Raw genomic sequence first — 13,179 nt, forward strand, 5'->3', positions numbered from 1 at the left:
TGGGGTGAAACACCACACACCAGCCAGCCAAAAGTGTCTGTGGGGTGAAACACCCACACACCAGCCAGCCCAAAGTGTCTGTGGGGTGAAACACCACACACCCAGCCAGCCAAAAGTGTCTGTGGGGGGAAACACCACACACCAGCCAGCCCAAAGTGTCTCTGGGGTGAAACACCACACACCAGCCAGCCCAAAGTGTCTGTGGGGTGAAACACCACACACCCAGCCAGCCAAAAGTGTCTCTGGGTGAAACACCACAGTGCTGCTGTTTAGTTCAGCACCAAAGACCAGACAAGCTCAGGCACGTCCCATCCAGCTATATTGATATTATTCCAATATCCTGCTCTTCCTGTCCCCTCCTTTCCCTTCCTTTTGCTGGTGAAGCACTTGCATGCCAGGAGCTGACTCATGCAAGGTGCTGATGGATTTGTGTGGCTGCCTGAGGGCTCCATGAGGCTCTTGGGGCACCCCACAGGTTTGGGACCTGCAGGTGGGGATGGGAAGGCCATGGTGGGTGACAGGAGAACACACCCATCAAAAGAAGAAGAGAGCTGCCAGTCTGTTTGTGGGGCTTTCTTATCCAGCCTTGTGAGGAGACTTAACCATAGAAATCTGTATTATTAATGATGTCTTTTCACGTTTACTGCAAGAAAAATCTCTTGTAACAGAAGATGCAAAATATCTCAGAGTGACTGTCACTTGCAGAAAAGAACATCAAAAGTAAAGTTACATCTGGCAGAAAAAGTGTGTCTGAACTCTACATAAACTCCAAGACACTGGCAGCTCTTGAAGAGTGGAGAGAGGACTGAGGGAAAAATAAATTATCCCTAAGTTGCTGCAAGAAGCCAATATAATTCATATCAAGTAAACTGAAGAAGGAACTGTCTCCTCTACAAGGTATTTAAGGCCAAGACTACAATACCTGGATTCACTGGACACTCTCAAGAGCTCAGACAGTGGAAATACAACTGGTTGTGTCTTTCTGTGAGGCTTTTAACAAAACTGAGGGAAAAGCCCACGAGAAATAACAAGAAAAATGTTCAATTTTCCAAGAGAAGATGGAATAACAGCAGTCAACTGATGATATGTGAACAAAAGTCATTTGGAAAGGAAGAAAATAATCTTAAAACAAGCATACAGCAAACTCTTCTGGTTTAGAAGGCAAACCCCAGGACACCCCGATAGGGAACAGGACTTTGAGGCAGGACTCTCCACTGCCTCCTCTTCATCATTTTTCCCAGTACACTGAACAAACACTGCAGTGCAAGAAGCTGTTTGACTCTTTTCCTCTACATAAGATAATAAGGAAAGACATAGTTGTAAATTTTTTTAACCACACTCCTCTAGCCAGCCCCAGTGATGCTCAGTGGGTCTCTCTGTCTGATTCCTCAGCACTGGACAGAAGCAGGAGGAGGCAGCTCTGGCCGGCTGCACAGATCCATCTTCTCCATGAAACACAGGGCTCCTTCACTCAGGCAAAATTTCTGATCCCCCTAACAGCACAGAAATGATATCAATCACCCCAGACATGTTTTGGCAGGGTTTTCTCCAGGACAGATGTGCAAACAGTTGTGATTTGTAGGACCCATCTTAGTTTGCCAGCAGTGGAGGAGTCCTTGCCCTCCCTGCCCCTTGGAAATGACCCCTGTCCAAGGCAGCTGGTGCACTGTGCTCCCTTCTCAGGTTGAGTGCAGATCAAAGCACTGACCAGGAAGGAAGAACCAAAGCTCCAAATTACACCCCACACACAGCTCCAGCCTCTTCAGAAGCAAAATGCTGGTGAAAGAGAGCAAGACACCAGTGGGCATGAGGCAGCAAGAGCAGAGTACCTGGAAAGGCAACTCTTCCTCCTTGCTCTCTCTAGAGGGAGCTGGTAACCACGATTCTCTCCAGCCTGGCCCTGCATCACCCCAGGGACACGCCAGAGACCTGGAGGTTCCCATCTCAACATTGTCTCCCAAGGGGATTTCATCTCAAGCAGAAGTCCTGATTATCAGGGTAAACATCTACAGCTACAGCATGGCAGGAAGATCTGAGTATTACATCCAGGTGAAATAAAAATTAAGTAACAAAAACCACCTTAAGATGCACAGGAAAAAAAAAGATCAGATCAAAGGGAACAACACATTTTTATACAGTACTCTAATTTGCTGACAACAGGTACTGAACTACCTTAATTAAAGAAAGGGAGAATTCAGAGGAAGGGTTCAAGATACATTTACTCCTCAAGGAATGTCACTAGAAGTCAAAGTATCTGGGTAGCAAAGTTAAGGAAAACATGACAAAATCTAGGTCAGGGTCTTGGCCAACAAAACCACCCTAAAGCCAACAAGCATCCAGCCCAGCCAGCACACCCAGAACAAAGGCAGGCAAAAAATGCCTGAAACTTCCAAAGGATGGAAGGCTTTGACAACTGGAACAGCACTGTCCAGGTGAAAAGGCTTTTAAAACCATACATAAAGAAAACAGTAAGTAGCAAAGAAAAATATTGAAATATTGCTTTGAGTAAGGAAGACCTGCAGACCTGCATGGCCCCCCAACACCCTGCCAGCTGCTGGGAGCAGGATCTGTGGGGCTGGAGGCAGCAGGATGAGCACTCTGAGAAGGTGGAGCTGCCTGCAGAGTCATTGCAATTGTGTGGTTTAAGTTTTCAGCTACAGATCTATTTTAGCTGATAGGGCTGAGCTCTCCAGATATGGCTTGACATGTAGAAGCACTCTGCACCTTGTGCTCTGCACAGAAAGTGCACACCTGGGGCCACACAATGGGCAGAAATGTGAGGCAAAGCTAACAGTATTGATTTTTAAATGGTGTTTTATTAGCTTATCTTATCAGCACAGTTAATATTAAAAAATATAAGACAAACATATATAACACTCTGACCTTTGCTATCTGAAATAATATTTACTTTTACTCTTTACACACATGACCCATCAGCTGCGAATGGTTCACACCAACTGTGAAAAAACAGTCATTATAAAACCCCCAAACCTGCTTTGATCTCACTAGAGCTTTTACAGGTCAAAGGTAGGACCTCAATAGTGATTTTGCAAGTGATGGAAAGAGAAGTATAATGCAATAAAGGGCACATTTAAGGAAACAAATGAATAGTATAAAGCAGCTGACTCCCTCCTTCAGGATTGGGGAAATGGGTTCCAAGAAAAACATTATCTCTTTTGTGGCTACAGGCATTGCATTTTCCCTTTCTAGGGAAATTCCTCACTTTTGAGAGTGTCTTCTCTACAAAGGAAGAGCAGAAGTAGGCTTAGAAAGTAAAATATCCATCAGCACAAAAAACGAAGAGAACTCTCCAAGGATGGCAAGACTCTTGTGTTGATGACTCTGCTGCAGCTGCTGATGGGCACTCATGAGAACAAACAAGGGAACAACCTTATCTGCTTCAAAATCACCTTCTCCTGCTCTGCTGGCAATTCTTGCTTGTTTATCACAAACCAGGAAGGTGCAGGGACAGCAGAGCTAAGAGATGGGTCTCAGAAAGCAAAGGTTAGGACAGGGCAGACACCAAGAGATGAAGGCAGGGGTCTGCTACTGGTGAACTGTCCAAAAGTTCCCAAAAGACAGAGGCACCTGTGATGACCCTCCTTTAAGGGGAAGGAAGCACCTCAGGAACCACCTGAGGGTCTGGAGAGCCTGCAACTACTTTTGGAAGCACATGGAAGGGTTTGTGGCTGTTTCTAATAGAAGATACAGATGCAGTGGAAGAAGCTGCTCGGGGAGGGTGTGAAGTTTCCATCACTGCAGGTAAGGACTGAGAACAACACTCACTAACACAGCTTTGCCTTGGGTAGGGCCAGGCTTGGTTCAGGAGCCTCTCACCCAGGGCAGGGACAGCCAGGAGGCTGAAGACAGGAGCTTGCTGGGCTCCACTGGAGCAAAGGCATTCCAACAAGCTATCCAGATGAGAAGTGACATTCTCATAATGTTTTCTCCTAAGAAAGATCTCCCCTACTCCAGAGAAGCTGTTTTCATACTCACCAAGGCGTGATCAAACTTAAAAGTACTGATGTAGTAGGCTGGGATGTCAGCTGCAGCCAAAGGCTCAGAAATCTGAGCGACAATTCCACATTCATCTGTGGGGAGATAAAACATCAAACATTGTCTGCAGGGGCTTGCAAAAGTCTCAGAGATCACCAGCTCAATGCCTACATATGAGAAGTCTGGGTACACAAACTCCAATTAGAAGGAATCTCTGTAATAACATGTATTCTTTCTCACAGAATCGAGTTTTTGGGCCACAACAAAACATACGGAGAAGTTTGTCTTCACAAACTCCAATCAGAAGGAATCTCTGTAATAAAATGTGTTCTTTCTCACAGAATCAAGGTTTTGGGCCACAACAATACATTGTACATTTAGTTTTATTACCTTGTTTTTGCTACAGAGAAACACACATTCTCCAAAGGCACAAAACCATTAGGACTGGAATGATTTAGGGGTCCAAAGAAAGGCACTGAACAGCATTCAAGAAGAAAGCACAAAACTCAATCCCATATATCCTTAACATCCATTTTTCTCTATTATTGAACACTTGGCCCTGCAACTCTGAAGGAGAAGATGCTGACCCATTAGCCAGCCTGGACCCATGGTTCCTGGGCTGCAGCCCACCTCAGCCCCTGAAACAGGATTTCACACCAATTTCACCACAGAAAATTCATAGATTGTTAAGGGGCTGAAGTGGACCTTAAAGATCCTCTGATCCCAACCCCCATGCCATGGAGGGACACCTCCCACTAGAGCAGGCTGCTCAAAGCCTTACCCAGCCTAGCTTTGAACCCTGCCAGGGCTGGGACACCCACAGCCTCCCTGGGAACCCTGTGCCAGAGTCTCATCACCTCACAGGGAAGAATTTCTTCCTAATACCTGACCTAAACTTCCCCTCTTTCCATGGGTACCCATTCCCCCTTGTCCTGTCACTCCAGTTCCTGATGCAAAGTCCCTCTCTGGTTTCCCTGTAGCCCCTTCAGGCCCTGGAGGTGCTGGGAGGTTTCCACACAACCTTCTCTTCTCCAGGCTGAGCAGCCCCAGCTCTCCCAGCCTGTCTCCATAGGGAGGTGCTCCAGTCCTCCCATGCACTTCATGGCCCCCTCTGGACTTGCTCCAACATTTGCATGTTCTTCTTATGTTGGGGACACCAGAACTGAGTGCAGGGCTCCAGCTGGGTTCTCACAAGAGCACAGCAGAAAAGCAGAATCACCTCCTTCAAGCTGCTGACCATGCTCCTTTGGATGCAGTCTGGGACTCAATTTGCCATCTGGGCTATTTGCTTGGCCTTCTGGGCTTTAAATGAAATTTAAATGGTTCATCTGTCTTGTTTGTTGCAGATCACTGTTTTCAGATGAAACCTGGAGTTCACTGATTCAAATTCAACATTTGAACTCGATTTGAAATTAGCATATTTAAACATCAAATATTTAAGGGCCTGGTCAATGTCCTGATGTGCTATCAATGACAAATCATGCTATTTCTATATATTTTCCTCAAAGATACATAAAGAGAAAATTTCCTTCTTGCCACTTTTGGTGGTCTGGTGTTGAAGTTGCAATTAAATACAAAAATTGGCCCAATGTTTTTCAGAAATGTTCTTGAAGTTTGTATTTTCTAAGTGGTTCAGTGCCCCCAGGAAGGAGCCATTGCATTTCCTGAAGATCAGGCCTTTGCTGCATTATTCAGATCAAACTCTTAAAATTGCAGGGGACATAGAAATAGCAAGAACACTCCTGCAGGCATGAAGCATTTTCTCTGTGCTACTTAGGACCAATATTCTATTGAGTAGAGAAAACACGTGCAGGACTGGATGTGAAACACATTTGTGAACAAGGCTTCCACATGGACTGCTATAAATCTATAAAAAGTCTATTAGAATCACAGAATTACCCAAGCACTGCACTGGAGTATGAAACTGCTTTCTGATCACTGATTTCAGTAATCCACAATGAATTCCCACGCCACCTTTTAGGCCAGTTTTTCTCTTTAACCAAAGCCCTAGCTATAGCCACCCCCAAAGTCCAGCAGATGAATGCAATGCAGCTGGAACTGTTGAGCATGTAGCACTTTTAGGACTATATTCAGAAGTCAAATTATCAAATAGTTTGACATTTGATTTAACATTTAATAGGAGTGAGGCTTCTATTTGAAAATCTCAGCTCACAAAGTCATGTTAAGCTGCTGGCTCTTAAAAAGCATCAGCCTCAGAAGGGTTTTTCCATACTCCTTGAAGGCCCTGAGGTGACTGCCTGCCTGCACACCAACTGATCCTCCAAATGTTACTTACCAAAGCCAAGAGGCTGCCCACCAATCCTCACCATCTTCCAGAGCTCACCAGATGCACTTGTAAACAACAAATTATTAGGAAATCTGTGAAAAAAAAAAAGAACACCAAACATAGCAATTAAAGCACAGCAGTGTGTCAGATTCTGCCTGTGGGGGATCTGCTCTTCCTGCATCCTTGAAATGTTTGAAACCAACAATAACAGGGAGTAGCTTGGGCAAACTGGGAAGACTCAAGGCAGGTGGGATACCTGATCCCCCAGGTATCCTGTGGCAAATCAGCAACTCCTGCTGGAGGTGGGCATAGATACCCAGAGAGGCAAGGAAAAAAATCTGTAAGCAACAGGCTGTGCTCCAGCTTTACAAATGCTGAAACTGTGAAGGTTTGATTTGAGCTGCATTTGGAAACAGCTAGGGATGGAATATGTTCCCACGCCTGCTCTCAGGAATGTGAACAGTAACCACTGGTTTTGTGTCTGAGCACCTTCAGTGCTTTTTTCCATCCCATCCTGGGAGGTGCCTGGGACCACTGCAGAGGTCTCTATTTCTTAGCAGGGGGAAGGAGACCTGAGGCTTAGAGAGCTGCCCAAAGTGAAGCAGGCAGCTTGTGAGAGAGGAGAATTGGCTCCCCAGATCTCCCACACCCCAGGCTGAAGCTCCAGCCCTCTGGCTCCTCTAAAGACAGACAAAGATTTACTCCAGTAAGGTTGAAGAAACTTTCAGGAGGGCAATTTATTACTTTGAAAAACAAGTCCAAGGGGCAGGGGATTCACCCCCAAGAACCAAAGCCAAACTGCACAGTATGTCAAAAGCAAATCTAAGCACTGCTGAGTACAGCACCCCTCCAGACCTGAGAGCCTGCTGTGCTGCCCAGCTGCAGACACACACACACAGACAGGCTGACTGCTCAGGAGCTGGCTCCTTGCTGCACAAACAAGTCATGGGCTCCCACTGCACAGTGATGACTTGGGACATTATCATCATAACAAGACTCTGAACCAAGCCCATCCATGTGTAAAAGCAAAGCAGAAGGACAGCATCACTGACATCCTCACCCTGATTTTGGCCTTTAGCAGGAAAACTTCAAACACCTACATCAGGTTTTCCTTTTGGGTTTTGCTCTTACAAGCACAGCTAAGGAGCAACAGAATAAAAGTATAAAAATCACTTTGATCCAGTATTCCTTTTTTGAAAGTGAAATAACTCTACATCACATTGATTTGCGCTTTCACTGAGGGCTTGGACAGACCAGTCCAAAATTTAGGCACTGGAACTAAAATGCCAGATTTTACTCAGAAAAGTGACAGGGTGTACAGGCCCATGACACCCATACAAGACAGTCCAAATAATTAACATGGAGGAGTCTAAGCTGCTTCCTGCTCCTTTGAGAACATCCCTTTTTTTTAAGGTCCAGGTTACTCTAAGATCAAGGCTCACCTCTGCTGTGTCTGGACATCCATGACCAGGGAGATGTAACCCTCAATGAGAGAAAAGGAGAAAAAGCGAATATGTCCCGAGTCTTCGTTGCCCACCACTGAGTCTTTTACTCTGAAGAAACAGAAGAGAACTACATTAACTGTGGCTAGAAGAGCACAAAAATGGGGTTTTAAAGCAGATATAGCCAGTGAAACCAGAAATGTTCTTATATTGACTTAGGGAAGTGACACTGAGTTCTGTTGTATTATACTGATTTCAATTTGTTTTTATTTTTTTATTTTGCAGGTGGAAAACTATCCAGTTCCCACAACTGACAAAACTCTTCATCCCTTCCTCGAGGTCCCCTCACAAGGAGCTGTGGGCCAGAAGCCATGGGCACCAAGAGACAGCAATCCAGCCAGCTGTACATGCTCTGGCCCTGTGTGGGTATGCAGCACACTGACCACATGGCTACTGTCACCCTCACTCTGGAAAAGCTCAGCTTGCCAAAGCCAGCAGGTGTCTTTGGGCACCCTCAATCACCTGTTTGGCTTCCACCTGTTAGGACAACCCTCTTGAGCCTGTGAAACCTCCCTCCCTCCCTCAGTGCAGAGCACTGGAGCAGCACAAGGCCACACCAGCTCCCTGGCACCCCAGAGGAGCAATTTGTGCCTCCAGACACTGGCACACCTCCCCTGGAAGCCCCATCTCCCTGCAGGACCTGCAGTCTGTGCCTCCAGACACTGGCACACCTCTCCTGGAAGCTCCACCTCCCTGCAGGACCTACCCATTGGAGTAAAACATGACATCCATCAGGAGTGTAGCAACAGTGGGAAGGGTATCTGGATCCAGGCTGGTGACACAGAACATATTACTTGGGCTGGAAAGAGGATGAATGACAGGCCTCTGAACTGAAAGAGACAACACAGACACACAGAGCTATGAAGCCACATCTGCAGCAGGCTCCTGTCCCATCAGCTGTGTTATCCATGCCCTGACAAAGGGTCACAGAGAAAGCTGACAGCATTTGTAAGGCAGTGTCTCACTGCTGAAGCCCTGCTGGCTCTCAGACAGGGAATGAGGGGCCATATCTGCTCCATGCTGGTCTCCTTAAGGCATAGGGTGGTGTCACCCTGCATACCCTGCCCAGATCTCTGCTCCAAGGGGCTTTCAGGCCACTGGGTGCATCCATGTGACATGAGGCACAAGCTAAAGGAGGGCCCAATAGAAACTGGAAAACGGAAAAAAATGCAGGTTGCCACCATTAAAAGGCAGGGCTATGGAAGGCTGTGGTTGCTGGCAGTCCATCCTGTTTTCCCTCATTTCTGGGGACCTATTTTGCCATAATATCTTGAAAAATAAACCCAGCTGCCATGCAGCAGTTTGTCTAACAGACTGCAGCCAGTGGCTGAGATGCAGCCAGCATTTAGGCATGCAACCTAACAGAGCAACACAGCACTTAGGCATGCAACCAATAGAGCACCACAGCAAACTGTGAGCTGGTGCATTATCAACATGTGTTTCACTGTGGCCTTTCTTGATACTTTTTTTCTTTAAGACTCATTTTCTTAAACAAGGTGATTGTTAGCTCTTGAGTGATGAAACTGAGTGGCACTTCATAATAACTGATCCCTGCTTTGTCTGGTTATGGGCAAAAAATTACACACATGTCTGTAGGTAAGCATATGTATATCAGTTGTTAATTTTCCTGATTGTGCCCTTTGGCTTGATACTTGCTCCTTTAGCCTGCAAACATCCTAAGGTTCTGTACAGCCCTGGGCTCATTGTGGCCTTGATCCTCACTGGCACAACAATCTTCTCTGTGCATCACTGCAATACTTAAACAAGTTTTTAGAGAAGCCATTTTCCTTTGGAATGCTGAAACATGGAAATATGGGCTACAGACAACATTATTTTTGCAACTGCAATGAACTGTACTTTGACCTTCTGTCCTACCAAAGGCATGTCTTCTCTAGAAAAACTAGCATTAGAAGGCCAAAATTCAAGCTTACTAGCACTGCTCAGAAAGTTAAGAACCTACTCAAATCCTTGGTTGTACTCAGAGAGGCTTGTAAGATTGCAATCTTAAAACAAGATAAATATTCATCCAAATGCTGAAGGAAGCTAGAAGGCAGAACTTCCACCCCATGTGTCAGGGAGACCAAATCCCTGACAAGCTGGTGCTTACCTAGTTTTGGTTTGACAAATCCATTTGTTACCCCAAAGTCATCAGCAGCCACTGTCTCCCCATTCACTACTCTGAGGATGGTGAACTCGGCAGCCAGCGTGTGCATCACGAAGGGCAGGTCTCGCTCACGCACCTGGGGGGACAACAGCATTATCTGGGCACAGTGTTATGGATATCTTATATTATGGAATTATCTGGATATCTTATATTATGGTATTATCTGGATATGCACCAGAAATGACAAAACCCTGCAGTGGAGGGTAGACACTTTCAGTGCACAGCAAAGTGGACACGACTCCTGCTTGAGTTACCATTTAGGTGTATCTTAAGAGAATCACACGTGGTGGTATCACTGGGACTATCAGTAGGATTAAGCACCAGAGTGCTTTTATGACTGTAAAAAGAATGTGGAGATTTCTAAGTGGGAGATGCTTCACTTCTTTTCCAGCATTGCTGCAACAGCTCAGCACTGCCTGTTCTTCAGTCTTGTTTCCTCAGGAAATGAGGCTATGCCTTGTATGCAGGCACACACATGTGCGTGTGAGACAGAAAGTCTGTCTGTCTATAACCAAAACAACTTTGGAGCGTCTTGGCCATCACCAGTCAACCTGACAGCAGACACTATGTTCCTCTTACTTTTAGAAAACCAATATCTGAGTGATGGTGGGAATTGCTACCAGTATCTCCATTTCAGGAGAGACTGTTTTGTGGGCTCAGCATGCATTAGACACCAGACAAGCCATGACAACAAATGCTTCATCCCATGGCAAAAGCTCCTGAGATGTCAGAGGACCTAACTATCAGGAACAGAGCTCTGGAGAAAGCAGAGTTTGGTACTTCTGCCACTCCCAGACAACTTGGCAGAACTGTCAAGTCTGACAATTGTCAATTGTCAGTTGACAGACAACTTGTTCCCAGAACTGCCCAACTGAATTTTCATCTGGTGGCAATAACTCTGCCTGGTCCCCTCACGTCCTCTTACCAGGATGAAGTCCGTCTGATAGGTGGAGAGCATAAACACTGAGATGTTTTGGTCAGCTAGGGGTGCTATGACTGACTTGGCAATTTTGGTCACTCCGATGGGCTGGGAGCTGGAGAAGCCACCTCCACCAGACACCACGTTGAGGGCAAGCCATGTTGCATCGGCCACGCTCAAGTGTTCCGAGGAAGGAAGCTCTGCAGAGACACAAGGGGAGGACAGAGGTTTGGTTTAGAGGCAGAGAGAGCCAGGTCCGCCATGTGTCAGTATGTGCTTAGCACAGACAGTGCAAGGAATGAGATGAGCCCCCTTATCCCAACCTCCTGGTTTCCCATGCTGCTCCACAGGTTCATACTGTGACACTCCTTCATGTACTGGTTATATCAATTTCCATGGCAGGATTCACACAGATTATCAATGACAACACAGGGAACTGCAGGACTCAGCAATTCACTTGGATGCCAGTGACCAATCCTGTTGACCTTCCCAAGTGGAAACAGCCTGTGGTGGTTGTGTGGTTACAAAAGTAGAGGGCCAATGTGGGTCTAAACAAACTGTGTATTCTACTCCCCTCCACATCATTCCTGACAAACTGTTCATTGCAGGACCTGCCCATTCCACACCTGACACCCCAGGCTACAAGCTGGATGTTAAATTAGATAAGGGAGAAGAAGCAAACCCTTCGAGGCAGGGTAGTGTTTCTTCTCCACACCAATGACTCAGCTGTGATAACTCCTCTTTGGGGAAGCACCAGCACAGTCACACCCACCCTGAAGTGGGCAATCTCTGCTAATGGACCACAATGGGCACCACCAGAATAGGAGTTGTAGCTTTGACCATCAAGAAATCCCCAAAATATCCTATGACTCACATTATTACATCATTCCATTGTGAAGCTCCCCACCCTGGGGGAGGTACTGAGCATTCCTGCCTGAACCTGAGCTACAGACTCTCAACATCAACACCACCACTGGATGGATCCAGAAGAGGACCAGAACTTCCACAGGAACACAGCTTTTGACTGCAACCATTATTTGACAGGACTGTGATCAGCACCCTGACCAACAGAGTGCCAGGCTGTACTCTTTGCGCCCATCTTCTGTGTACCATTGCATTTATTGCAATCTTTCTATTAAATTGTAACTCCAACCTGAAATCTCTCTCAAGCTAATTTCACAGGGATTCTCCAGTTGGTTTACTTTCAAAGCACTCTGGCACTTCAGGCAAGTGCTTGCATGTCTCTTTGTCCACACACTCCTGGCTCCTCCATCCTTTCTTTCTCCTTCAGTGAGACCTTTGGGAGTTGTTTCTGTACAGCCCCAGACACCCTGTAATAAATTCCTAACCTCACCCTCTCTGAATCCTCAGGCATCCCTTCCCTGAGACACTGACAGCACTGAAAACCCAAAATTATCTGAATAACAAACACATTTTGCTCTCTTCAACAACCTCAGTTGTGTGTAGCACGAAAACAACCCTGAGCATACACACTGCAAACAGTGGGGACACTGAGGGTTCTGCTTCTGCATTTTGATGTTTAGCTTCATAAGCCAATGTTTGTTTTTTAATAATCAGAGTTTATGTGGAATGAAAACTAGACACCGGGGAGAGGAGGTAAGTTTGTGCATTAATCAACAGTATGTTATGTCAGAGAGATATGTGCAAGGTGCTTGAAGCAAATTATTGCAGCAAAATACCATTTTCTCATCAGCTCTTTGCATCACCTCCAAATCCAAGCTTTCTGCATCACCTGGCATGGAGAAGCTGGAGCTCTAAACAACTTCTGCTGAGCTACAAATGTGCCAGGGTCCTGTTCTCACCAAGTGATCCCACCTGCAGCAGGCACATCCAGGTGTGCCTAAGCCCACTAATGACTCACTCCTGGCAGTGAGATCACAGCTCATTCCCTGCTCTATACACAGAGGAGATGATATTCCTGCTTTGTACGGGTGATAAGGACTGCCATTCATTAAATACCAGTTTAAACACAATTTTGGGCCAGGGATGTGATGGAAGATGCAGTATTTTGTGGTGGATAGAGGCATTATCCCATTCCAGTCCAGCAGCAGCTGTGCTGGATGAGCTGCCCCAAGAAGACCTCATCAAGCTGTTCCTCAGGGGGAAGGAAGGCTGCTCATTGCACCTCTAACTACTGGGAAGTGTTAATAATTTCTGGGTTTATGTGTTTAACAGGCCCTATGAAGTACAACAAGGGCCATTGCATTTGCCTAAGTAACCTGCTTCTCGTTATTCAATTAACTTGGAAAAATATATAGGAAGTGATTGAAATATTAATTTTGGACACTCA

At 46.0% G+C, this 13,179-nt stretch overlaps 1 protein-coding gene across 1 annotated transcript in view; it reads right to left on the reverse strand.

Moving 5' to 3' along the window:
- Nucleotides 1-13,179, reverse strand: part of CASTOR2 (cytosolic arginine sensor for mTORC1 subunit 2) — a 119,386-nt gene that overhangs the window by 1,203 nt on the left and 105,004 nt on the right. The window contains exons 3-8 of the mRNA XM_005425124.2: nucleotides 10,875-11,068; nucleotides 9,893-10,025; nucleotides 8,492-8,615; nucleotides 7,726-7,836; nucleotides 6,293-6,375; nucleotides 3,997-4,091 (exon numbers count right to left, since the gene is read on the reverse strand). Of these exons, the coding sequence (XP_005425181.1) occupies nucleotides 3,997-4,091; nucleotides 6,293-6,375; nucleotides 7,726-7,836; nucleotides 8,492-8,615; nucleotides 9,893-10,025; nucleotides 10,875-11,068 (740 nt within the window). The remainder of the gene's footprint in view (nucleotides 1-3,996; nucleotides 4,092-6,292; nucleotides 6,376-7,725; nucleotides 7,837-8,491; nucleotides 8,616-9,892; nucleotides 10,026-10,874; nucleotides 11,069-13,179) is intronic.

This window comes from Geospiza fortis, unplaced genomic scaffold (genome assembly GCF_000277835.1).
Source record: "Geospiza fortis unplaced genomic scaffold, GeoFor_1.0 scaffold59, whole genome shotgun sequence".
NCBI lineage: Eukaryota > Metazoa > Chordata > Aves > Passeriformes > Thraupidae > Geospiza > Geospiza fortis.